This window comes from Capricornis sumatraensis, chromosome 4 (genome assembly GCF_032405125.1).
Source record: "Capricornis sumatraensis isolate serow.1 chromosome 4, serow.2, whole genome shotgun sequence".
NCBI classification, from domain to species: domain Eukaryota; kingdom Metazoa; phylum Chordata; class Mammalia; order Artiodactyla; family Bovidae; genus Capricornis; species Capricornis sumatraensis.
Window position 1 is genome coordinate 128,742,976 of NC_091072.1, and position 24,540 is coordinate 128,767,515.

At 42.5% G+C, this 24,540-nt stretch overlaps 1 protein-coding gene across 4 annotated transcripts in view; it reads left to right on the plus strand.

The window, feature by feature from the left end:
- Positions 1 to 11,796: 11,796 nt before the first annotated feature.
- KRAS (KRAS proto-oncogene, GTPase) overlaps positions 11,797 to 24,540 on the plus strand; it is a 43,912-nt gene continuing 31,168 nt past the window's right edge. For 2 of the 4 annotated variants that reach the window (XM_068972035.1, XM_068972033.1), the window contains exons 1-2: positions 11,797 to 11,922; positions 15,714 to 15,835. In XM_068972035.1, the coding sequence (XP_068828136.1) occupies positions 15,725 to 15,835 (111 nt within the window). In that variant the 5' untranslated portion in view covers positions 11,797 to 11,922; positions 15,714 to 15,724. Of the gene's footprint in view, positions 11,936 to 15,713; positions 15,836 to 24,540 lie in introns of all 4 variants that reach the window. The other 2 variants (XM_068972032.1, XM_068972036.1) reach the window with 1 other exon arrangement.

Below are 24,540 nucleotides of genomic sequence, written 5' to 3' on the forward strand. Positions count from 1 at the left end.
TTTTGTGATTTGTCCCCTTCTTACTATTATGACACATGTCTAAGTTCTTTTTGTTGTTTTACTCAACAGGTATTTCTTGAGTGTCTCCTGCATGTTCTAGTGGTGAGAATTCAGCATTGAATAGAACAGACACAAATCCTAGTTCATGTATATCTTGGTTTCTAGCTGAGGGAAGGCAGACAGATGGTGATAAGTTCTATGGAGAAAAGAAGAGTAGATAAAGAGAAGAGAGACAGTTCTGGAATAGAAGTTGCAGTTTTAAAATAGATGGTCAGGAACATTGCTGAAGAAGTGGCATTTCAGCAAAGACCTAAAGGAAACAAGGGACACGGTCATGGGGTGATCAGAGGGCAGGAGCCTCCGAGGTGGTAGAAACAGCAAGTGCAAAAACCATGAGGTGAGCACTTGCCGATATGTCGAAGGAAAAAGAGGAGGCCAGTGTGGCAACAAAAGAGGAGAAGGACATGCCTCTAGGAAGGTAAGGGGGTCTCTCATGGGGCATGCTGAGGGGGCTGCCTTTGAATGACTTGAGAAGCTACTGGAGGTTTAGAGTAGAGGAGTGACAAACTTTTCTTGCAACTGACTTGAACATCAGTGGGTAGGATATAACATGAATTTGACACTTAATTGATGACTTTGGAAGGTCAGAGTATTTTATGGAGCTAGGCTAAGATTTAATATCTGAGGAGTTTCATAGTTTGGGTATTTTTTCAAAAAATATGAAAGGAAGGAAAGAAGAAAAGAAGGAAGTAAGAGGGAAAAAGGGAAGGAGGGAGGAGCAAAATAGGGAAATAAGGAAGGAAGAGAAGGAGAGAGAGAGAAAGAAAGAAGAAGAAAGAAAGGAAGAAAGAAGGGGAAAAAAGACACTGAGACACTGAGAGTAGAAATTTTCATTTTAACAACATTATCCATACTCCTGACAAACCTGGTAAATTAAAGCAATCTGGAGAATATATAGTGTGTTTATAGTCACAATAAATTGATGATAAATTCTTTGTTTTTGCTCACAACTTTCCTTCAAGCCAGGGAAGCACTGAAACTCTTTGTCAGTTAAACTGTCTGCCAAATACACAAAAATTATATTTGGAAATAATTCCTTTGGTGTCCTAGGAAGTTTAATTAATTGTTGTTTATAAAGTGCTTCAAAATCCTGTGGAACACAAAACTGACCTAAAAACAAGAGTTTGCAATTATCACAAGGAAGTACATTATTTGGGGCTTCTGTTTTACCTTTGCATATTACTGTAGTGATAATTTCTCCTACACTCCATTGCCAATGGAAGCCTTCTTTTCTTTTTCTTTTTTTTTTTTTTTTCCGACTGTTGCCTGCCATGTGGGAGCTTAGTTCCCGACCAGGGATCAAACACCTGCCCCTTGCATTGGAAGCTCAGAGTCTTAACCACTGACTGCCAGGGAGGTCCGATGACTTTTAAAAGGGATTCAGAGAGCGTGTTCTGAGAAGTAAAAGAATAACTTTAGAAAAGTTAACCATGGCTTTTGTCTCTATTAAATTTGATTCTTGTTTACCAGTAGAAATTTAGCAGTTCTTCAAATGGTAGTTCTCAGAGTATATGGTTCAGGTACCCCTGGAGATTTGAAGACCTTTTTAGGTGTTCCTCAAGGTCAAATCTATATTCATAGTAACACCAAGATGTTGTTTTCTTTTTTCACTTTCATTTCTTTTGAGTGTATAGGTGGAGTTTTTTAGATGCTATGTGTGATGTTTAAACAGAGAATCTGTCTAAAGTAGATATGAAAATCTAGCTTCTGTAAAGCCAGGCCTTTAAGAGATTTGCAAACATGTTAAAACAATGTTACTTCTCTCACTATTTTTAAAAACATGGTTATTTTCACTGGATATATGAAAAGACATATAATCTTCCACAGAGACTAGAAGAATTTAGCTCCCCCCCTAAAAAGTGTCTTGCTTCTATCATCTGAGGACATATGGATACTAAATTAGACACCTGGTCCCAAAGGGTTAATGCCCCTAGACTCCAAAATGTTCAACTGATGCGCAAAGTAAAGCTCTGTTGAATGTACAGAGCTTACAACTTACAACTTATCTAATAACTGTGATTAAGGAAGAGAGACAGAATCTAGGAAATCTAGCTTGTTGTCAATAAGTCATCCAATGAGCCCCTCTTTTAAAGAATACACCTAATTTCTGGTTTTCTTAGAAACAAAACAAGCTTTCAGTGAAGTCCTATTGCCTTAGGTAGACAGAGTCAAAAGCAAGAGACTGAAATTAACTTGCAAAGATTTTACTTAGAGTGGATTATTATTAGTTCTTGTATTTTCTTTAGAGCAACCTAACAGCAAATCTTTATGACGTGACTACTATGCGCTAAGTTCTCTCTGGGCACTGAGGATTCAGGGGTCTATGGCTCATGAAATTTATATTTCAGGGGAGGAAGAGACAAGCAAACAAATGACGGAGATATTTCAGATATGAGTGTTAAGCAAAGAGTGGTGTTAGACAGGGATTAGTTGAAGGGCAAAAGTAAGGGAACAGGGTGAAGGGGTGCTGATTGAGCAAGGTGTGGGGAAATCTCTCACTGAAGTGCTAATGTTAAGCTGACACCAGAAGGCAGGCTGAGGCTCTCTGGCAGGAAAATGCAGGTATGAGGCCTCAGGGAGAGAATTAGGAAGAAAGAAGTGGCTAAATCCCATGGATGGAGGAGCCTGGTAGGCTGCAGTCCATGGGGTCGCTAAGAGTTGGACACGACTGAGCGACTTCACTTTCACTTTTCACTTTCATGCATTGGAGAAGGAAATGGCAACCCACTCCAGTGTTCTTGCCTGGAGAATCCCAGGGACAGGGGAGCCTGGTGGGCTGCCGTCCATGGGGTCGCACAGGGTCGGACACGACTGAAGTGACTTAGCAGCAGCAGCAGCAGTGTAGCTGAAGCCTAGTGAGGGGAAGGGTCGTGAGTGGTATGATCTGAAAAAGGTAGAAACTACTGTTATGCCCAAATCGCGAAATCTCCCAATGACCACCAGGGAGCCAGTATCCGATGCAAAAGCAAGAAAGTTTTATTACCAAGCTGGAGGTGGGGCTCCCACCGTTACCAACGCAGCGGCTAAGGAGAGGAGCCCCAACTCTGGGTTACATTGCTTATATAGGGTATTCTCGCGTGAAAAATTCAAAAAACGGGAGTTTCCGGGTTGGGAGACGTCTAATTGGTTACCTTCTGTGGAAGGGTCAGGTGTTGGGTTCTGACTGGTTTTCATTTCCCGGGCTGGCCACGGGTTCTGATTGATTCCCATTTCCCGGGCTTAATTCGAATTTTCCGGGCAGGTCATAAGTCCTGAAGGTAAAGTCAGGAGATCCTGATCTGGGATCTGATTGGCTCGCAGGTGGTGGGGTGAGGTCAGGGGATTTCCAAAAAGCTCTTTTCCAGGAATTTTTACAAAATGGAGTGGCTTAGGCTCTTCACTTCAGGGCAGCAGAGGATGAGAGGGTTGAATGGCCTCACCAACTCAATGGACCAGAATTTGAGCAAGCTCCGGGAGTTAGTGAAGGACAAGGGAGGCTGGCGTGCTGCAGTCCATGGGGTTGCAAAGAGTCAGACATGACTTAGCGACTGAACAAAAATAACCTCATGAAATAGCTTGAAGGAGCTTGAATTTTACTCTGAGTGCAATGAGAGCTTGAGCTGGTCACACGATTCAGTTTGCATTTTGAAAAGAATTAGTCTGGCTGCTCTGTTATGGAACTTGATTGCAGAGGAGCAACAATAGCAGCCAGGAGACCTGTTAGCAGTTGACTGTCCCCTGGGAAATGGATGATGGGTGGTGGCTTGGAGAACAGTGGTCACAGTGAGAAACAGGAGACGCGGACAGATAGGAGACTGATGTGCTGTTTGTTTACAAGAGTGTATAAAACTTGTCCGGCTCATCGGAGCTCAACAAATAGTAACCCTTATGTCACCATCCCATTTCTAAACATGAAACTCCCAGAGATTCACCAATTTGTTCTAGTTCATAAGACTGGAAATTCAGCTAGTGCTAGTGGTTAAGAAGGAAATGGCAATCCACTCCAGTACTATTGCCTGGAAAATCCCATGGACAGAGGAGCTTGGTAGGCTACAGCCCATGGGGTCGCAAAGAGTCGGACACGACTGAGTGACTTCACTAGTGGGAAAGAACCCATCTGCCAATGCAGGAGACATAACAGACTTGGGTTCCATCCCTGGGTGGAGAAGACCCCCTGAAGGAGGAAATGGCAACCCACTGCAGTATTCTTGCCTGGAGAATTCCATGGACAGAAAAGCTGGGCGGGCTGTGGTCCATGGGGTCACAAAGAATCAGACATGAGTGAAGGGACTTAACACCGTACTGTTACATGATCCACGGAACACCTTACCTGAGGTCTTTTTTCCTTCCAATCTTTTCTGCCTTTAGCTGCCATTCTAATCTTTCTCAAACATTGCTTTCATCATGTTTACCTTGCTGATAAGAGTGTTATATGTATTGTGTGGGTATTGAGTAATTGCAGTAAACTAGGCTTGTTTGGGTGGGTGGGGTCACACACCTAAGATAGCTTCTCGCCTCTGGGATTTTAGAATTTACTTGGGAAGACATGATTAACTCATATGACATAATAAAGAGATCAAAAAGAGATGGCATACTTAAGGAAGCTTTCAAATAGGAGGAAGGACTTGTGCTAGATCTTGAAAGAAAGAGAATTTTAGCAAAGAGAGAGGCAAAAAGATGCCTGGTGAAAGGAGCAAAGACATAATATCCTAGCTTTGTGGCACAGAAGGGAGGTTTTTCTTTTTTTGAGGAAAAGAAGGCATCTTTGGGAAAAGGCAGGGGACAAAATCTCAGGGCAGGATGGTGCCAGACCATGAGTCCTATCATAAGCTGGGAGCCAAAGATTTGGACTTGCTGCAACTGGATATAGAGTTAATAAGGATTTATAAGCAAGAGTCAGTCTTTGTAAAGGCTTAACTGGGGCCAGTGATCATTTTCCCTCTCTAATTTTCTAAGGTAATGATCAGTCTTTATGTACTCATTAGGAACTTAGCTTGTAACTCTTTACACTTTTAAAATATATAATCTGTATGAGTGCAGCCTCTATGGAGTCGGTACAGAATATACGTTTGATGATGATGAAAGACATGTGTAAGGAAGATTCACTTGGCAATAGCATGTGACCTGAACGAAAAAGAAGAAAGCCAGGAGATAAGGAAGCTGTTCTAGAAACACAGGTGTGAAGGAAGGAATGCAGATGAGGCAGAGATGAGAAAAGACTAGGCAGTATCACTAAAAGGAGCTTGCAAGCAGAGAGGGGTAAACATTAAATTTTCAAATCTCAGTGTTTTGAAGGATCATGACAGTGATCAAGTGTGAGGGAAAAAACAAGGAGAGGGAAGTAGCTTGGGGAAATAAGATGGGGAATTTGGGTTTTGACCAGCATCCAAGAAGATGACTGGACATTCATTTAGAGATGATCTGAGAGGGACTTCCCTGGTGGTCCAGTGGTTAAGAATCCACCTTGCAGTGAGGGGGACTCAGATTTAATCCTTGGTCAGGGAACCAAGCTCCCACATGCCTCAGGGCAACTAAGTCCACAAGTTGCAGCTACTGAGACTGCGTGCCACAACTAGAGAGTTTACGTGCCACAAGCAAAGATCCTGCATGCAGCAACTAAGATTCCATGTGCTGCAGCTAAGACCGGGTGCAGCCAAACAAACAGAAAAAAAAAGAAATGGTCTGAGAAGTTAACTAGAGGAGATGAAGTGACTATGCAGAGACAAGGCAGGAGTTTTGTTATAACTTCATTCACTACATAGAGGCGTAACAATGAGGATACAGAGTGAAATGGGGGCGAGGACTTTGAGAAATTAACAACCTAGTGGAGAAAACAGATATGCCAAAAAGGGACACAAAGTCTGCTGAAATAACTGTCCAGAGGAGACTATGTGCTGGGTAAGGGAAATAAGTAGCACCTATTCAGGACTTCCCCGGTAATTTAGTAGTTAGGGATCTGCCTGCCAATGCAGGGGACATGGGTTTGATCCCTGGTCCAGGAAGACTCCACATACCCTGGAGCAACTAAGCCCGTGTGGCACAACTGCTGGGCTCACACTCTAGAGCCATGAGCAGTAACTACTGAGCCTGCATGCTGCAACTCTTGAAGCCCGTGCATGCAGAGCCTCTGCTCCGCAACCAGAGAGTCCACTGCAATGAGAAGTCTGCGCACTGCAACAAAGAGTAGTCCCCACTCGCCACAACTGAAGAAAGCCCGTGCAAAGCAAACAAAGATCCAGAGCAGCCAAAAATTAATTAATTAATTAAAAAAACCTATCTAAATAGCACCTATTCAGCAATTCATCTGAGAAAACTGATGGAGGGTCCATGTAAACAGCCATAGGTGGCTCCTCTTGCTTAACTTTCCCTGCTCCATGTCCTGCTGTTTGGCCACCACTAGACGTCTGGACCCAGGATTGGCACTCAAACAAAGGCAGTGGTCTCTAAGCAGGCATAAAGGAGAGCAAGTCACCAATCAGGTAGCCCATCAGGAAAACTATGTCCCATAAAGGCCCATCCTAATGAATAATGAATGACAGATACATTCAGATCCTCTCTCTTGGGATGTTTTAAACACAAGTCACAGAGAGTGCTCACCAGAAGCAGAGATGGCAGTACAGGCTGAGACTATGAAAAAGAAGCAGGGGGATGTGGATTTGAGAGAATGGCAAAATTACTAGAGTATAGGCAATAGATGCTTGTTAAAGAGGGGCTGAGCAAGCAAACAGAGCCTATTTTGGATCACAAGAGCTGCAGTTGATTCCTGGAATAAATGGGAGTTCTGGCTGATGATATGATACGATTTTCTAAAGTTTCCTAATTTTCTTTAAATAAACCCTCAGCATTTGCAGTATTGTGGACATGCCCTGGCATTTTACATCTCATAAGAGCCCAACTAATACAAGGGTGTCCCTGTTGCTTTAGCTTTTGATTCTATCAGGGAGTAGTACCCCATGAAGGGAAGGGTGAGTATGATCTTCATTGGGTGGTGGTGTTTAGTCGCTAAGTTGTGTCCAGCTCTTGTGACCTCAGGGTCTACAGCCCACTGGGCTCCTCTGTTCATAGTATTTCCCAGGCAAGAACACTGGAGTGGGTTTCCATTTCCTTCTCCAGGGGATCTTCCCAACCCAGGGATCAAACCCATATCTTTTGCATTGGCAGGCGGATTCTTCACCCCTGAGCCACCAGGGAAGCCCATGATCCTCATTAAGAGCAAAATGATGTGAGTGTGTGTACACATGTAGGTGGCTGCCTGCCCAGGAGTGTATAATAGTAGAAGCTAGAAACTTCAGTTACCTCTTAGAGCAAGGCTGACAGCACCAAAGTTTATATTAATACTTTTTGTCATTCCCTTTTTCTTGCCGAATCATTATCAGTGTGGGTCTGTGTGCTTGTCCTTGGGGAGGTGGCGGGGGTTGGGGGGGGTGGCGGGGGTGGGGAGGTGGTGGGGGTTGGGAGGTGGGAAGAAAGGCAAAGTCAGGGAGACTATGCAACTCAGGCAAAGAAAGCTAGCAGAAAGTGCAACTGCCAAGGAGAGAGGAATCTGAATATTTCTAGATCAGAGTTTCTCAACTTTCAGAAATGAAGATTTCTGGTTCATCTTAGATCAACTGAATGGGATATCTGGATCAGGGGCCTAGGAACTTGCATTTTTGTAAATTTGCCTGGTGATTCATGAAATGCTTTCCTTTAAGACCCACTGCTCTGAGTCGGACAGGACTGAGCGACTTCAATTTCACTTTTCACTTTCACACATTGGAGAAGGAAATGGCAACCCACTCCAGTGTTCTTGCCTAGAGAATCCCAGGGACGGAGGAGCCTGGTGGGCTGCTGTCTATGGGGTCACACGGAGTCGGACACGACTGAAGTGACTTAGTAGCAGCAGCAGCTCTAAGTCTGAGCTTCCCAGGTGGCGCTAGTGGTAAAGAACCCACCCACCAATGCAGGAGACATAAAAGATGCGGGTTCGATCCCTGCGTCGGAAAGATCCCCTGGAGGAGGGCATGGCAACCCACTCCAGTGTTCTTGCCTGGAGAATCCCATGGACAGAGGAGCCTGGCAAGCTATAGTCCAGAGGGTCAAAAAGAGTTGGATACGACTGAAGGGACTTAAGAAGCACAGTTTAAGTCCAGGGTCAAGAAAAGCTTGTTGGGGAGGAGGTGGCTGCTTAGGACCAAGGGTAGAAAGGCTAGCTGTGCGTATACTCACATTACGATAGATGGAAATGTGTGAGGTGAGGCAGGGGTGTGGGGTGCAGAGAACAGACAGTGGGATGCAGGTCTGTCTTGGCAATCCCCAGCCTAGATGATGACTGAGACATGTAATGGATTACATTTCTGCTCATGCCAGAATTTTCATAGTCAGCATAGAAGTGCTATATAGAGCTTTCCCCTCTTCTATATTATAGTCCTTTGAAGATTTACGGAGCACCAGCTATAGGGAAAACACTGTGTTAGCAGCTGTCAGAGAAAACAAGAGCTTATCATGTATTTGAAATTGGACAAAATAAATCTGTGATTTACATTGAAGGGTGACTACAAAGCAACTTAGAAATAAGTGCAAATTCATTCAGTAACAAAAACTCACTGTGTCCATCATGTGCTGCTCCTGCTAAGTAGCGTCAGTCGTGTCCGACTCTGTGCGACCCCATAGACGGCAGCCCACCAGGCTGCCCTGTCCCTGGGATTCTCCAGGCAAGAACACTGGAGTGGGGTGCCATTGCCTTCTCCAATGCATGAAAGTGAAAAGTGAAAGTGAAGTCGCTCAGTTGTGTCTGACTCTTTTCAACACTGTGGACTGCAGCCTACCACGCTCCTCGTTCCATGGGATTTCCCAGGCAAGAGTACTGGAGTGCGGTGCCATTGCCTTTTAGAATCTCCAGGGTGTGGTATATCAGAAGGTGATGTGGGTAAGTTTAAAAGCAGATTTTGTTAAGACTACAGAGACTTTGAGGTATTCTATCTAAAGAAGGATTAGATTCACACAGTTCAGACGTAAGGTAACATCAGTCATTCAACATTCCATGCACTTATTGAGTGTCTATTGTTTTTGTAGTGGTAAGTAAAGCAGACAAAAATCCCTACCCTTATGGAGCTTATATTCTGATAGGAGACAGACAAGAAAACAAAATAAATTGTATGTTGTGTTGCTGCTACTGCTGCTAAGTCTCTTCAGTCGTGTCCAACTCTGTGCGACCCCATAGACAGCAGCCCACCAGGCTCCCTCGTCCCTGGGATTCACTAGGCAAGAACACTGGAGTGGGTTGCCATTTCCTTCTCCAGTGCATGAAAGTGAAAAGTGAAAGGGAATTCGCTTAGTCGTGTCCGACTCTTAGCGACCCTATGGACTGCAGCCTACGAGGCTCCTCCATCCATGGGATTTTCCAGGCCAGAGTACTGGAGTGGGGTGCCATTGCCTTCTCCAATGTTGTGTTAGAACAAGTGGTAAATGCTCTGGTTCCTTGGTGGCTCAGACGGTAAAGAATCTGCTTGCAATGCAGGAGACCTGTGTTTGATCCCTGGGTTGGAAAGATCCCCTAGAAAAGGGAATGGCTACCCACTCTAGTGTTCCTGCCTGGAGAATTCCACGTTCAGAGGAATGTGTTCGGCTATAGTCCACGGGGTCCCAAAGAGTCGGACATGACTGAGTGACTAATACTTAACAGAGATGCAATACCAGGTGACCTTTTGGGAAATTCATTAGAAGACATTTGAACAAAGATTTACAAGTGTCAAAGAAGGCTTTTTGGATATATTGTACTGTGCTTAGTTGCTCAATCGCGTCTGGCTCTTTGTGACCCCATGGATTGTAGCTCTCCAGGCTCCTCTGTCCTACTGGAGTGGATTGTCATGCCCTCCTCCAGGGGATCTTCCCAACCCAGGGATCAAACCAAGGTTTTCCCGCATTGCAGGCGGATTGTTTACCAGCTGAGCCACCATGCAGTGTGTTCAAGATAAAGAGGCAGCAAAAGTGCAAATTCCCTGAAAAAGCCTGCCTGCATTTTCAAAAAAACAGCTAGGAATCAGCATGTATCTTTGGAAGTGAGGAAGATAGATTATATATTGGATAAGAGCTCAGAAAGGAAAGGGAGTAGGGTGTCAAATAATTTAAGGCCATGGAGGACGTGGAGATGTTTGTTCTATGTTAAGCAGGATGGCAGCCACTCTGAGCAGAACATGATCTGACATGAAAGATACTTCCTTTCAGCTGTGTGAACTTGGACCCAATTTGTAACCTATCTAAATTTGTTTCCTCCTCTGTAAACTAGAGAAAAGCATCTGACTTCATGAGGTTGTTGTGATGATTAAGAAAGATGATATGTGCATTTAGTATCTACCTGAACTAGGGCAGGCATATTCTTTTCCCTGCCCCGTTTCCTGTCTCCTCTCTTCTGCCTCTTCCACCTGGTGCCAGGTGCCAGGAGACAAGAGGCAGGAAACAGCCTGGAAGAGTACAGCCCACGTAAGGGAAAGGAGGAAAAGGGGGCAGCGGGTGTAAGGCCTAGGTTAACAGACATACCAGTTGGGCTTTAAAATAACTATTCGTGTTTTATGATGCGGATTAGAAGGACAGAGCTACGAGTAGAGACTCAGATGGGTGGTCCTACTAGTTATAAGTGCCGGTCTGCCAGGCCTCAATTTTAAAAAAATACTCCCCCAAACCTTTATAGATAGTTTATCAAAGCAGACTCTGGGCATACTAGAGTTATGTTTAATTGTTTCATTGTTTAACGTGCTAACTCCCCGAACGTTAACTGATTAATCTGTCTTCTAATTAATGTTTGAATGATTCTCCTCAAGTCTAGACTATTAAGGGCACTTCTATTTAAAAATAGTCTGTCGTCTGCTTGTACTGTCAGGTGCCGTAGGTATATCTGAGGTCGCCGTTTTGAGTGACCCGCGATGGCTTCGAAATATACATAAAAATAACAACAGAAAACAACAGATCCGCCGCTCCCCCCCCCCCGCCCCCCGCTTAATTAGTGGTGAAAGATTTTGTCGCGTTTGTCTGGGCTTGGGGCTAGCTCTCAGCCCCCGATTGTGGAGACTGGTAATCATCCAGGTGTGCTCAGAAAGCTCCGGGCCAGGGAACTGGCGGCCAGGTCTCTTCCGAGGTCCCCCAAGTTGCCTCCTACTTTGGGTGACTGCCTGTTTATTTACTTGCAATAAATGATTGTAAATGAATGTACCCAAGTGCAGGCCGACCCCATGGGTGGCGGGATTTTCGCAGCTCCACCGTGTGGCCCCGACAGCAGCGGGCGGCGCTGGCCTCGGCATCGCCGGGGTACCGAGCCCGCGCCGGCCGGGGTCCGAGGCTGCGGCTCTTGGCCTGCCCTGCGGCTGGAGCCTGGGGGCGGGCCCCGCGTGGATCCGCCGGCGCCCCCACCCGCGCGCGCCGAGGCACCTCCCAGAGCCAACCCCTCTGCCACTACGCCGGCCGCGCGTCCCCACCCTCCACGGCCCCAGCCACCCGCTTCCTCCGCCGCGCCGGCCCCCGCTCCTCCTCCGCCGGCCTGGTCCGCCCCCTCCCCGGCCCGGGCCGGCCCCTCTCCCTCTTCCCGGCGGCGCTAGCAGGCTCGCTCTTCCCTCTTCCCACAGCGCCCTCAGCCGCACTCCCGTCTGGAGAGGAATCGAGCGCCGAGCGCATCGATAGCTCTGCCCTCTGCGGCCGCCCGGCCCCGAACTCATCCGTGCGCTCGGAGCTCGATTTTCCTAGGCGGCGGCCGCGGCGGCGGAGGCACAGCGGCGGCGGCGGTGGCGGCGGCGGCTTCGGTGGCGGTGGCGGTTCGGCCAGTACTCCCGGCCCCCGCCATTTCGGACTGGGAGCGAGCGCGGCGCAGGCACTGAAGGCGGCGGCGGGGGCCAGAGGCTCGGCGGCTCCCAGGTGCGGGAGAGAGGTACAGAGCGGACCACTCCTCGCGGCTCCTGCCGGGGTCCCGACCCTCCTCGCCGGCGCCGGGCGGGGCCGGCGGCGAGTGAATGAATTAGGGGTCCCTGGAGGGGCGGGAAGGGGGCGCGGGTGCGGGGCCTGGGCGGGCGGGCCGCCGGGCGGACGGGGCCGGTTGGGGGGGCGGTCTGCAGGGGGAGACGCGGCGACGCGGGGAATGAGGAATGGGCGGTGCGGGGCTGAGGAGGGTGAGGCTGGAGGCGGCCGCCGCTGGGGCTGCTTCCTGGACGGGGAACCCCTTCCTTCCTCCTCCCGAGAGCCGCGGCTGGAGGCGGCCGGGGAGAAACTCGCGGGCCGGGCGGGCCGCCCCTCTGGGCGGTCGGGTGCGGTGGAGGTTACTCCCGCGGCGCTCCGGCCTCCCCTCCCCCTCGCCGTCCTTCCCTCACCCTCCTCTCCGCTCCCGCACCTCTTCTTCCCTTCCTAGTACTGGGCTGCCTCGGTTGCTGCCTTCTCTGCTGCATCTCATCTCTGGGACGAAGGTATAAACTTCTCCCCCAAGCGCAGACTGGACGGCTTGTGGTCCTTTTTCAGTGTGTAGGGCGGATAGATGAGTAAGAGGCGAGGTCGCCTTTTGGAAGCGCAGGGGAAAGTGCTTAGAGACCACTGATGGAGGTTATTGTGTTTGGAAAAAATGCATCTGCAGCCGAGTTCCTGACGGCTCCCCTCCCCCCCCGTATGGGCTGTGACATTGCTGTGGCCACAAAGGAGGTGGTGGAGGTAGAGATGGTGGTGAAAGAACAGGTGGCCAACACCCTGCAACGTAAAGCCTGGACTTCGTGTAAAGGAAAAAGTTAATCCCAGAAGGTCTGTTTTGCTTTGTCAAGTTAAAACACACACAGCAAACCCGCACGGCAGAAGCAGGGCTCTTTCTCTGCTAGTTGATTGTGAACAGCAGTAGTTAAAATTGCACGTGAAGTTTAATTTGCCTGTTTTCCTTTTCCCCATGCCTCCTGTATTACCCTTATGTGTACAAATTGGACTCCCAGCCCAGGAGTTATTACAGTACTCCTAAACGGTTCCTAGGCCTTTTTTTTTTCTTTTTTTTTTTCCCTAAAGCGACCTACAAGAGAAGTTAATTGTAGCAATCTGCCAGCCAAGTGCCTGAAATACTCTGAGGCATGTGCAGTGGTGCAGGTGAAGTCCTAAACTGGCCTTCTTAAATCTTGATATCCACCAAAACGAGTGGTTAAGAACAAAAAAGCATTTTCTAGTTTTTACTTACTATACATGTTACATTTGTAATGGAAGAAAAAATTGTTCAAAAGAAATTACAAAGGGAAAAAATTCTGTTCATAGTCATCATCTCAGAATCAACCTTATGAGTGATGTCATTCTTAGGTGACTAAGGTTCAAAATGCTGACTCGAACGTAGTGGACTAGAGACGTCAAAAATGGTTGATAGCAGTACTGTTTACCTTAGACTGTATCCGTCCACAGGCATTCCTGGTTTTAAGAAACAGTAGATGAAGTGATAATTCATTTTTTTTAATGGTCAAAAAAATGAACATTTTTTGCCTGAATGAAATGCTCAGTTCTGGTCCCAGTTCCACCCCTTACTAGCTTATGTAGCTTTGGACATGGAGAACTCCTTTGGCCTGTGATTTTCAATGGGAACCCATTTCTCTCTAGTGGATTAAAGAAACTTGATTTTTGAAATCCAAGTGAAAGATTTTTTTCAGAAATAACCACTGCATAAAAAAGTAGACCAGAAAGTGTGTGGTGTTGAGAATTCACATGTGTATCTGCAAGCTAAGCACTAATCCAGTATTTGTCCACAGTCTCCCCTAGACTAGCTCACTTACTGGCCATAAGGACTCTTCAAAATTACTGAAGATCCCAATGTGGAGTGTGTCAGTATTGCCACAACAGAAATTAGAATGGAGAATTAAACAATATTAATTCATTTAAAAAAGAAATAATTAGCCCTTTACTTGGTAACAGAAATAGAATATTTAATGAAAAGTAACTGTTTTCCAAAACAAATGCAACAGTTAGGGAGAAGAGTGGCATTGTTTCACACTTTCACTAATCTCTCTAATTGTATGGCTTCGTAGAAGATAGCTGGATCCTCATAGCTGCTTCTGTAGTCAATGTATTGTGATCACAGGTCTGGAAAATTCTACTGTATACACTTGTGAAAGAATAAGAGTGGGAAGGGTAAATCACCTCATACCATTATCATCAAACCAGGTTTTACCTCTTGGACCCTCTCCAAAAGTCTTAGGAACCCTGGTGGGTTCCTATACCACATTTTAAGAACTGCTCTTCTAGGCTATCCAGATTTTATTGGAGGGGTGGGGTGTCAGGGAACTAGAGGATACGTTTTGGTGTGATTATCCTCACCTATCACATTTGCTAATGCCAATATTAGGAATGAAAAGAGGGAGCAAAACAGGACATAATGCATGTTGGCGGTGGCCCTAGACAAGCCTCGGTGGCACAGAGCAGGCCCATGAGAAACTGTGATACAGCAGTTGCTGGGCCTGTCTGCTCTTTGGGAATGGGTTCAGGAAGTAGAGCCAGAGCAAGGATGTGGTGGGGTGGTGGGGTGCCTACTGGGAAGATTCTTGGTCTTCAGTAAATGGGATGCTGCATGTGTATAATGTTGTATAGTATATCTGCACTTTCATTAATCTGGAACTACTTACCGTGTAGTATATTCTTGGACATTGACTACCAGTTCACGACTGAAATTTGTAGTAATGTAGTTATTGAGGGAAAGGAGGTTAAAGTAGATACATTCATTTCAAAGAGTTTGAAACTAAAAAAATATTGTCTGTGTTGGTGCTGTTAAACCTTACCTGTTGTTGATATTTATTGCTACTGTTGGGAGTTGATATATGACAAGCAGAGAGTAAAAGTCATGTGGGTTACTGTGATATAACTAACATCTTTTAGAAATTCTCTCATTAAAAGCTTGCTTTTCTTTAAATATTATTTAATTCTATTTTCTGTGCAAAGTGCTTCAGCACTAGTAATAGGATATATTGTGATTGATGATCAGATGATCTATGCTGAATAGTTCACAATTCTCAAAGTTCTCTTATTTTTTACACCATTATTTTCCCCAGCAGATAATTTACAGATTACAGTGTCACCAGATATTGTCCTCATCTGCTTGGCATCTCAGTTTTTATTTTCCCAGCATAGTGTCTAGCTTTGACAGTCCTCCTGCCACCCCAATTTGATTCTTGCTAACTGTCCTGGAGAATGACCATGATGATGCTTTTTAAAAGTTTTCTATAGCTGTCGGCTCCAACAGAGACACTCAGCATATCCACTTGTAACTCTTAGGGGCCCACATCAGTGAGGAATACTGTGGTGGTAGCTGTCAACAAGTTCTGTGCGGTGGGTCCACGGGACATAGAGCAGCGCACTCAACACTTGTCCTGAGCAAAGTCATGGCTTGCTCCTCCGAGAGCCATTAACTGCTGCGGAACAGCAGACTGCTGGCTCTTTAGTTAGAGCAACCTGAGTTGAAGGTAAAAGAACTGTGCACTCTGAATGCAGTGTTCTCAAATGCTGATGAAGGAGTTTGTAAACAAACTACAGTTCACCGCAATACACATCTGTCGTCAACTGGTGTTTCCTTGAATTTTGTGAAGTATTTTGAAAATAATTTTCCATATAAAGGTGAATTTGTGTATTGATAGAGCATTTGGGCTACATTAACCTCATGTGCGGCACATGTTCTAACTTAGTCACGTTTTCGTTATTTTTATTATAAGGCCTGCTGAAAATGACTGAATATAAACTTGTGGTAGTTGGAGCTGGTGGCGTAGGCAAGAGTGCCTTGACGATACAGCTAATTCAGAATCACTTTGTGGATGAATATGATCCTACGATAGAGGTAAATCTTATTTTAATATTATGCATATTGACTTATGCAGGCCCATCCTTGGGTACAAAAAATGGTTTCTCTGATCATTTTCTCTGACTACTCATTATAAGGCAGTTATACTAATCATACTTTTATTACATTAACTGAAATGTACTTGGGTTTCACAGCTTTACTTTGATGTTATAAGTAACCACAGATACGAGAGCCCAGCCCATCTTCTCTCAGGATGGTAATACTGTGACGTTCACTCTGTATTAGTGTATGTGTATTTTGATTGGAAGTGTATTGCACAGTTTTCTCAGAGAATGAAAATGTGAGTTTACCTCTCGTCTGTACGATGAGACATATCTAATAGTCATTTTTAAAAAGGTGGCTTTTGTTTTTATGGGGTTTTGTTTTTCTTTTTTTTTTTGGTATTTTGATATCACATGTAGAAGTTGACACTGGTGATGCATAACCACTTGATAATTAAAAGCATTTGTTGAGTAGTATTTTCATATTTTCTTTTCACGTTGAAGTAGTGGAGAACCTACAACTACCTGATGCATTTTAGAAAGCTCATTCTTTGCTTCTGTGGATATGTATATCAGCTGATATATAAGGGTACCACCACCAGTCCTTACCTTTGCTTTTCAGCCCTTTTTCAGTTTATTCAAGCCAGTGTTAGAATTGTTTTTTTTAATTACAAATTGATTAGTTAGTAATTTTCAGACTTCTTCAGTTTTATGAAAATGAACCAAAGGATGGCTACCAGCAAAATGATAGAATAAAGGCCTGGCAGAGAGCTTGAGAGGGCAGGTAGTATTCCCCACTGCCTTCTGGCAGAACTGTACTCAGATGCTTGGAAGCAGATAAGGATTTATTTAATCCCAAAGACCTGCAGGAGAGACTGGCACATAACTGTCCTTCTTAACTAATTTCCAGAATGTACTTATTAGCATATTTCTTGCATAGTCTGAATCTTCCTGTTAAGTTTAACCTAGTACCAGCTCATTTTTGAAATAGATTTATGTTGTTAGATTATTTCTTAGACTTCTTTATTCCAGGTTAAGCAATCCTAATCCTTTAACTTTTATTCTAGATCTGATATTGCCAGATTTTTAATCAGCTCTGAAAAATTTCCCAGAACTTTCTGAGAGTCCCAAGCTGTAGAGTCTAGAACAAGTCAAAATGCCCTGTTAGGTACTATGTGTGTAATGTCTTAAAAAAAAACAAAAACACCTTGACTGCACTCAGGTAGTTTCTGAGGACATTGTTGGCCATGGGAAGATGTCTGTGCAGTGTAGCATTTTGAGGATTGAGTAGATAACTGTTCATAAGGAAATGTCAAATATTTTTGCTACTGCAGGAAAGAAGATGAAGAAAAACACCCTTATTGGCAAAGATCTGAGTTAAACACAGAATCAACTTTTACATGGCTTCCAGGTTTAATAATTTTGCATTAGTAAAAAGGAGAGTCTAACTTAAGTGGCCCACCTATGTAAGAGTCATTCTGTATTTCCTCTTGGCAAGTCAGTTCAGTGCTGATGGGTTTATTTTTTACTTTGAGGAGGATTAAATAGTTCACCTGTTCCTAAAGCCAGCATACTCCACCATTTAAATTGGAAGTAAAAAGGAGTTTTAATAGAATTTAAGTTAAGCAAAGCACGGTGGTTTTCCTGGGATTCTGGAATATGATTGTAGCAGAAGTGCCCATCTTCTCTGAAAATCTGAGGAATTCCATTATGCTCTGTTTCCTATCAGAGGTCAGGAATGATATATTAAGAACGTGATTAAAAAAAAAAGCTTAGGAAATCTTTTGGTCAAAATTGTTCTAAGTGTAATATAAATTTTAAATAAAGCTAAAAGGCTATCCTTTATTTGGGGGAAAGAAAAAGCTTATAAATTCAAACCCATTAACTCTGATATGATTTCTGCCAAATCAGAAGACTTGACCCAGGGAACCATTGATTACCTGTGAACTTTGAAACTGACGTCCGTCACTAGAGTAGTCACCTGGGAAAAGGTTTCGGAGATTGTCTCTTATCTCCCAAGTGACAGTGAGTCTCTGAGGGAACTGACACATTAAATTCTTGGTGTAGTTCAACTAGAAGAAAAGCAGGAGAATCCAGTTGTTTATTTTAATAAACAAAAATACGTGACATTTTTATAAAAAGTTGAAGAATAGTGAGCATCACTACTGCTAAAGTTTTTGATTGGTGGACAGTGTAGGTCAGAAAAAATAAGAGAGGACATAGACTTGGCACATTTGGAATTCTCATCAGTTTTTCTCCCTTAAAACAATGGGAAAGAAGTTTAGAGAAAAATTTCTAATTAAGTAATGCCTTATTTTCTGGTTGTTTAGAATTTTCAGAGATTTATACTGTAAGAAAGGTGGTTATAGTTTCATTTTATTGATAATAATGGTCTCTGAGAGGTTGTAACTTGCTTAAGGATACTTAGCTAGTAAGTGATAGAATTTTAAGTTTCCTGAGATCAAGTTAAGTGGAATTTCCACTGTTCCTTTTGTAGCTTTTTAAAAATGAAAAAACTGCCCTTCAAGGTAAGAAAATATTAAATATTGGAGGCTGATTTGGATTTCCCAGTATATCAAAATTTGAACTCAGCATACTATCTGATGGCATCCTAATGGCAGAGATTGATACAGAATTGGGTATGATGCATGGATGGAGCATGTTTATATCTGCATGATAATCACCTTTGCTTCTATGCTGAGAAGATTTTATCTTTATCTTTTATGAAGCTCATCTACGAGTTCTGAGAGAGAACGAAAGACCTTTTTAGCGGTGCAGGATTATTAAACACTCAGTCCTCATACAGTACTAAGCTAGAAATAATATGTACTTCTATAGTTTGGAGGTCATGGTTATTATAAAAATACATTCTCTGAAATGTGTTTTCTAAGGTAAAATTTGGTGGAAGCAGGAAAATGGAAGTAGAGATTGGAAGGATCAGGTGGTCAGTTAGCAAATATATAACAAGTATCTACTGGATATAATATAAAAATAGATATAAGAAGTATTTTCTCCCAGCTCCAATTCATTGACATCTGCATGCTTCTGTTAATGTGATATTTATAATTCAGTCTCTGATGAAACAGTTCTTTCCTCAATAAGGAAGAATGGATTTGTAATTGGATTGATTGGTTCCATCTTTAGCGCTCTGGTATGCTTATTCGCCAAGATATATCAGTTTCTCTTTGAAAAAAAAATTCCATGTTAATTGTGTAATTTACTTGCTGATTAAGGTATTTAAACTTTAGAGAATTAAATCAGTATTAAAGAGGAATTTAAGAAAAGCACTGTTTAATGATATAAGCTGTTAATTTTCTTTTTTCTTTCATTCCTTTCTTTTTTGTTAAAAAAAAACACATGTATCAGTAGTTACTAAGGAGGAATGGGTGGTGACTTTGCCCCTCAGGGGACATTTGTCAATCATCTGGAGACAATTTTGGTTGTCACAACCGGAGGACGGGGACTGCTACTGGCATCTATAGTGGATAGAGGTCGAGGGTTCTGTTAACCTCCCTGTAGTGCATGGGACAGCCCCCCCCCCAAAATGATATGGCCCTAGATGTCAGTAGTGCCCAGGCTGAGACCCTAATATGCATTACGTACAGATTTAAACATTCTGTAAGTTGTGAAATTCAAGTCTATGAGAGTGGTTTATGTTAGATTTTTTTCTTTTAACATAGTATAGATGGAAACCTTTCATTTTCTAAACTAGCAGTATATTAGCTTACTCTGGAGTTCTGTAGAAGCATTCTGTTGTTTTTAAAACAAGGTACACTGCAGTTTTGTAAATGCCTTTCTCTTCAAGGCTGTGGCCTCTCTTCAACCACCGTCCCCCCCCCCCCCCCCCCCCCGTTTCAACTGAGTGCCCTCTACTGGTCAACTTACTTGCTTTTATAATAAAAATTGAAATCCTAAGTTTGGATGTTTTTTTAATTAACCTGTGGGTATAAACAATTTATAACTATAAATTTTACTTAAAAGTCTTATTTTATATAATGTTTTAATAATCTAAAGTATCAGTTTTTCTCTGCTAGTATTAAGATTACTGTATGGACTAGTTGCTGCTGCTGCTGCTGCTGAGTCGCTTCAGTCGTGTCCGACTCTGGACTAGTTAGGCGTAAATAAATATGTGGGTGAATATTTTTAACTAAGAGTGGAAAAGCGGCAGTGTGAAGAAAACAGGGCGGTGCCCTTGTTAACATTGATTGAGGCTGCTTTGTCTGAGGGGACAAGAAGTGGCACTTTAGGTCTATGAGTTTCTTTTGGTGCACACAGGAGGTACCTCACGGAGTTCAAAGCTTAGTGATGAATTTCGTGGGGTGTTAGGAATGGCCTATTCAAAAGCGGAAAGCTGAAAGATAACATTATGTGCAGTTTTATAGGACTGTAGAATAATTGAGAGTACCTTATTGTGTTAATTTGTTTTTAGAATAAACTAACACAAAATTCAGGTACTGTATTTAGGTCAACTTAAGAATATTTATTTAATAATAACTATTTATTGAGACCTGAATGTTAAAAATTATTGGACATGTTTTATTCTAACTTGGGAGTTCTTATAAATACAAAGCTTTAAAAACATTCAAATGAAAGTTAGCAATGGAAATAAAAGGAAAACTTTTTATGGTTTGGCATCTCATAAGATTCTGGTTTACCATGTAATTAATTTCTTAATTCCATAAATGTTATTCAGTGCCTACTCAGTACCATGCAGCCTTCCTAGGGTCTACAAATACATTGAGAAACAAAAGGGACCACCAGTTCATTGCCGTTGTGGAGCTTATTAGTCTTAGATATATTTGGAAGCAGATCTACTGTTTATAGACACTAATCCTAATTAATGTAACTTAGAGGCTTCATACTTTAGGAGGGCAGTAGATTTCTTATATCTTAATTATATTATCTCATAGTACCTAGGTTTATGGAACAGTTATATTATTGTGATCTTAATATAATAAAATTAAAAATGGGTAGTAAAAATAAAATATTTGAGAGGATTAAATAGGGATACAGTGCTTACCTTAGGTAATTTATGAACTTTCTATTTGGAACATTTCAACATGCGAAGAGTTGACTCATTGGAAAAGACTCTGATCCTGGGAGGGATTGGGGGCAGGAGGAAAAGGGGACGACAGAGGATGAGATGGCTGGATGGCATCACCGACTCGGTGGACGTGAGTTTGAGTGAACTCCGGGAGTTGGTGATAGACAGGGTGGCCTGGCGTGCTGTGATTCATGAGGTCGCAAAGACTCGGACACGACTGAGCAACTGAACTGACTGAACTGAAACCCATGGAAAGGTAGTTAAAAAAAAAATTGTACAGTGAATACCTCTTACCTTTAAATTACACATACTTGCTTTATGTGTGTACACCTCTCTATGAGCACCCATAAGTGCTGAGTTACCTCAGTCGTATCCGACTGTTTGCGACTCCATGGACTGTAGCCCACCAGGCTCCTCTGTCCGTGGGGTCCTCCAGGCAAGAATACTGGCGTGTGTTGCATGTTCCCCTCCAGGGGATCTTCCCAGCCCAGGGACCGAACCTGCTCTCTTAGTCTCCTGCATTGGCAGGCAGGTTCTTTACCACTAATGCTACCTGGGAAGGCCTGTGTGCACACACATACTTGAATACGTATTATTTATGTTTGCTGAATTCTTTGAAAATAAGTTGCTTATGCTGGGACCCTTTTCCTCTGGATACAGGGGTCTGCAAACTACGACCTGCCTGTTGGCCCAGTAAAGCTTGTTTCTGTTTTTGTCAAGTTTTATTGGGGGCATAGCTGCTTGTAGTGCAGCTTTTGCACTACAGTGGCAGAGTTGAGTGGTTGCAAGAGACCAATTACTATCTAGTCCTTTTTGGAACAAGCTTGCTGACTGTCCTCTAACAGCAAGCATAATTTCTTGTATAACTCCAGCACAATGACAAAATATAGGAAGTTCAACACTGATAAAAAGTCTAAATTTTATCAGTTTCCAGAATGTGCTTTTAGCAGTTTTTTTCCCCCTGATCTCAGGATCACAAATTAACTGTCGCATCTCACAGTCTAGAAGGTTCCCAGCTTTTCTTAGTCATTCGTGGCATTGGCACATTTTGAAGAATTCAGGCCAGTTGTTTTGTGCAACATCTTCTCATTTAGTTTTGTCTGATGGTTTCCCTATGGTCAGGTTCAGATTGAACATTTTTGGTAGAAATACTCTGAAAGTGATGTCATACCCTCCTTGGGGTATCACATCAGGAGGCACAGTATGCTGGCTTGTTGCATTATTAATGGTGTTATGTTAACACTGGTTAGTGACTAATGTCATAGCTATCTCATATCTATCAGTTTTATCTCTGTGAAGGTATCTTTAATTCTTTATAATAGGTACTCTGTGGGGAGATGCTTTGAGACTGTAAATATCTTGTTCTCCAACAAACTTGTACCCAGTGGGTTGTAGCATCCACTGATAATTCTCACCATGTTAAACTACCACCATCTTGACGGCAAAATGGTGGGTAATCTGACTCTGTCATTATTTCTACAATTATTAGTTGACAGCTACCATTAAGTAAGGGTTCTCTCTTTTCTCTCCCTTCTCTTTATTTGTTTGGTTTGTATTTATTTGTATCAGTAGTGACCCACAGGTTCTTTTTTTATTTGATGTTTTAAAGTCTTTTCCTGTAATCACTGATTTTATGCTCACATTTATTTTTGAGATGACCAGTGAAATTGCTTTTAAGCTGGCCTCTGTATCTTATTGACATGTCTCCATCAGTTTTTGAACACTTTCTTACTTTCTGGCACAGTATATCCCAGGTTCACTTTGCCTATCCCTGTCTTGGACTCAGCCATTTGTCCAAAGGGCCCTAATTCATTTTAATAGGGAATGCTGTTTAGACATCAAGACCTGGGTATTGGGTGTGCTTGTGGCTACTGGGATGTCACTGCTTCTAGACCCGTTTCAACAGACAGAGCTAAGAGGTAGATTTTATTTGAAAATCATGAGTTCATTCTTCCTCTGTATCTTTCTTTACTATATGTAAATTTTGAATATTAACCAACATTAATTAATGTTAAACATTAGACAGCTGTGGAAATAAAAATGATAATGTCAGTTAACACAGATTGAATTATTTAACATTAGGTTAGCTTTTCTATTTGTGGACTTGGGATTAAATATTTTTCTCCATTAAGAAAAGTAGGGATTCTTTTCACTTTTTCAAAGCATTCTTAAACTATTTAGGAAAAAGTCAAGCTGTTTGGCTACATGGAAATTAAGACATCTTTAACAAAAATACAAGACAGGTGAAAACCTGGGAAAACTATTTGCATCATCTATCAAATCAGGACTTTCTTCTGTATCTGAATCAGAAAAAAGCAAACATCCAAAAAGATAAAAATGGGGCCAGGGGTGGGGGCTAAGCACACAAATAGCCAACCTATCCACACTCACACAAAAAGTGATGTAGAACCATGTTAAGGGATACTTCATTAATATGGTAATGCAAGCTCAAACAATAACTTTTTTTTTTGCCTGCACTCTGCAGCTTAGGGTATCTTAGTTCCCCAGTCAGGGATCGAACCCATGCTCTCGGCAGTGACAATGTGGAGTCTTAACCAATAAACCGTCAGTGGATTCCATTAGTAACATTTTTTATTTTCATGATGGCTAAGATTAGAATGATAGCACACCTGGAAAGGTATGGAAAAATGTGTACTCTTTATGCTGTAGTGGGAACATACATTATTGTAAACTTTTCTGGAGGTCATCAGTTTAGCAATACATATCAAAGTGGAAACCACATGTCAATTGATCCCACTTACAGAAATTTACCTGAAAGATTCAATTGGATAAATGTTTAAATGTATATCCAGGAGTGTTTATTGCACTGTTTACAATTTTTAAAAGTGAAAATAATCTACACATCTACTAGTAAGGAATGGGTGAAGTAAGTTATGGTATATTTATGTAAATGATATTACACAGTTGTTGGAAGGGATTAAGTAGATCCGTATGTACTGACATTGAAAAATGGTTCATTATGTAAGAGAAGCTGTATCATAGCCCTTTGTATGGGAATATGTACATAAAATATGGTAGGACATATGCCACACTCTCCGTAGTATTTTTTTTTAAACACGTATATACTGTTGGAGAGGGAAAAATACGTCCTCATTTTTGAGGGAGGAGAGTCACTAGAGTATTAGGTACTGTTAGATTACTTCATATTTATTTTCTTCCCCCTTTTAAAACCTTGAGGAGTTGAATAATACAGATGTATTAGAGATAAAAATATACAAAGAAATTGGTATTAGGCCCATTAAAGAATAGCTGAGAGGTACATAATTGAATATATGAAAATTATATTGGCATTCTGTAATTATTAAGATTGGATCCATGATGGAGCCATTCTGACCTTGGCATCAAGTGATAATTTGTGGGAGAATGCCACATGACTTCAACAGGTTACAGGTATAGGCTTATAATATCCTTATTTTCAAAATTTTGTCATTCAAATTTTCCTTGAGTTTATTCAGATTTTTGAACTAGTTTTATCTCTTGGGCATAGTACCCATTTTATTCTCTAGTCCTAAGCTAAGAGTCGATGGGTTTTTATAATTTCAAATATCCATTATTTGAAAGAAGTTTTTGTTTTCTTTATTCTTACTTTTAATGAATGTCTTAATCAGAATTCTGCTGTGAGAACAAGCTCTTTT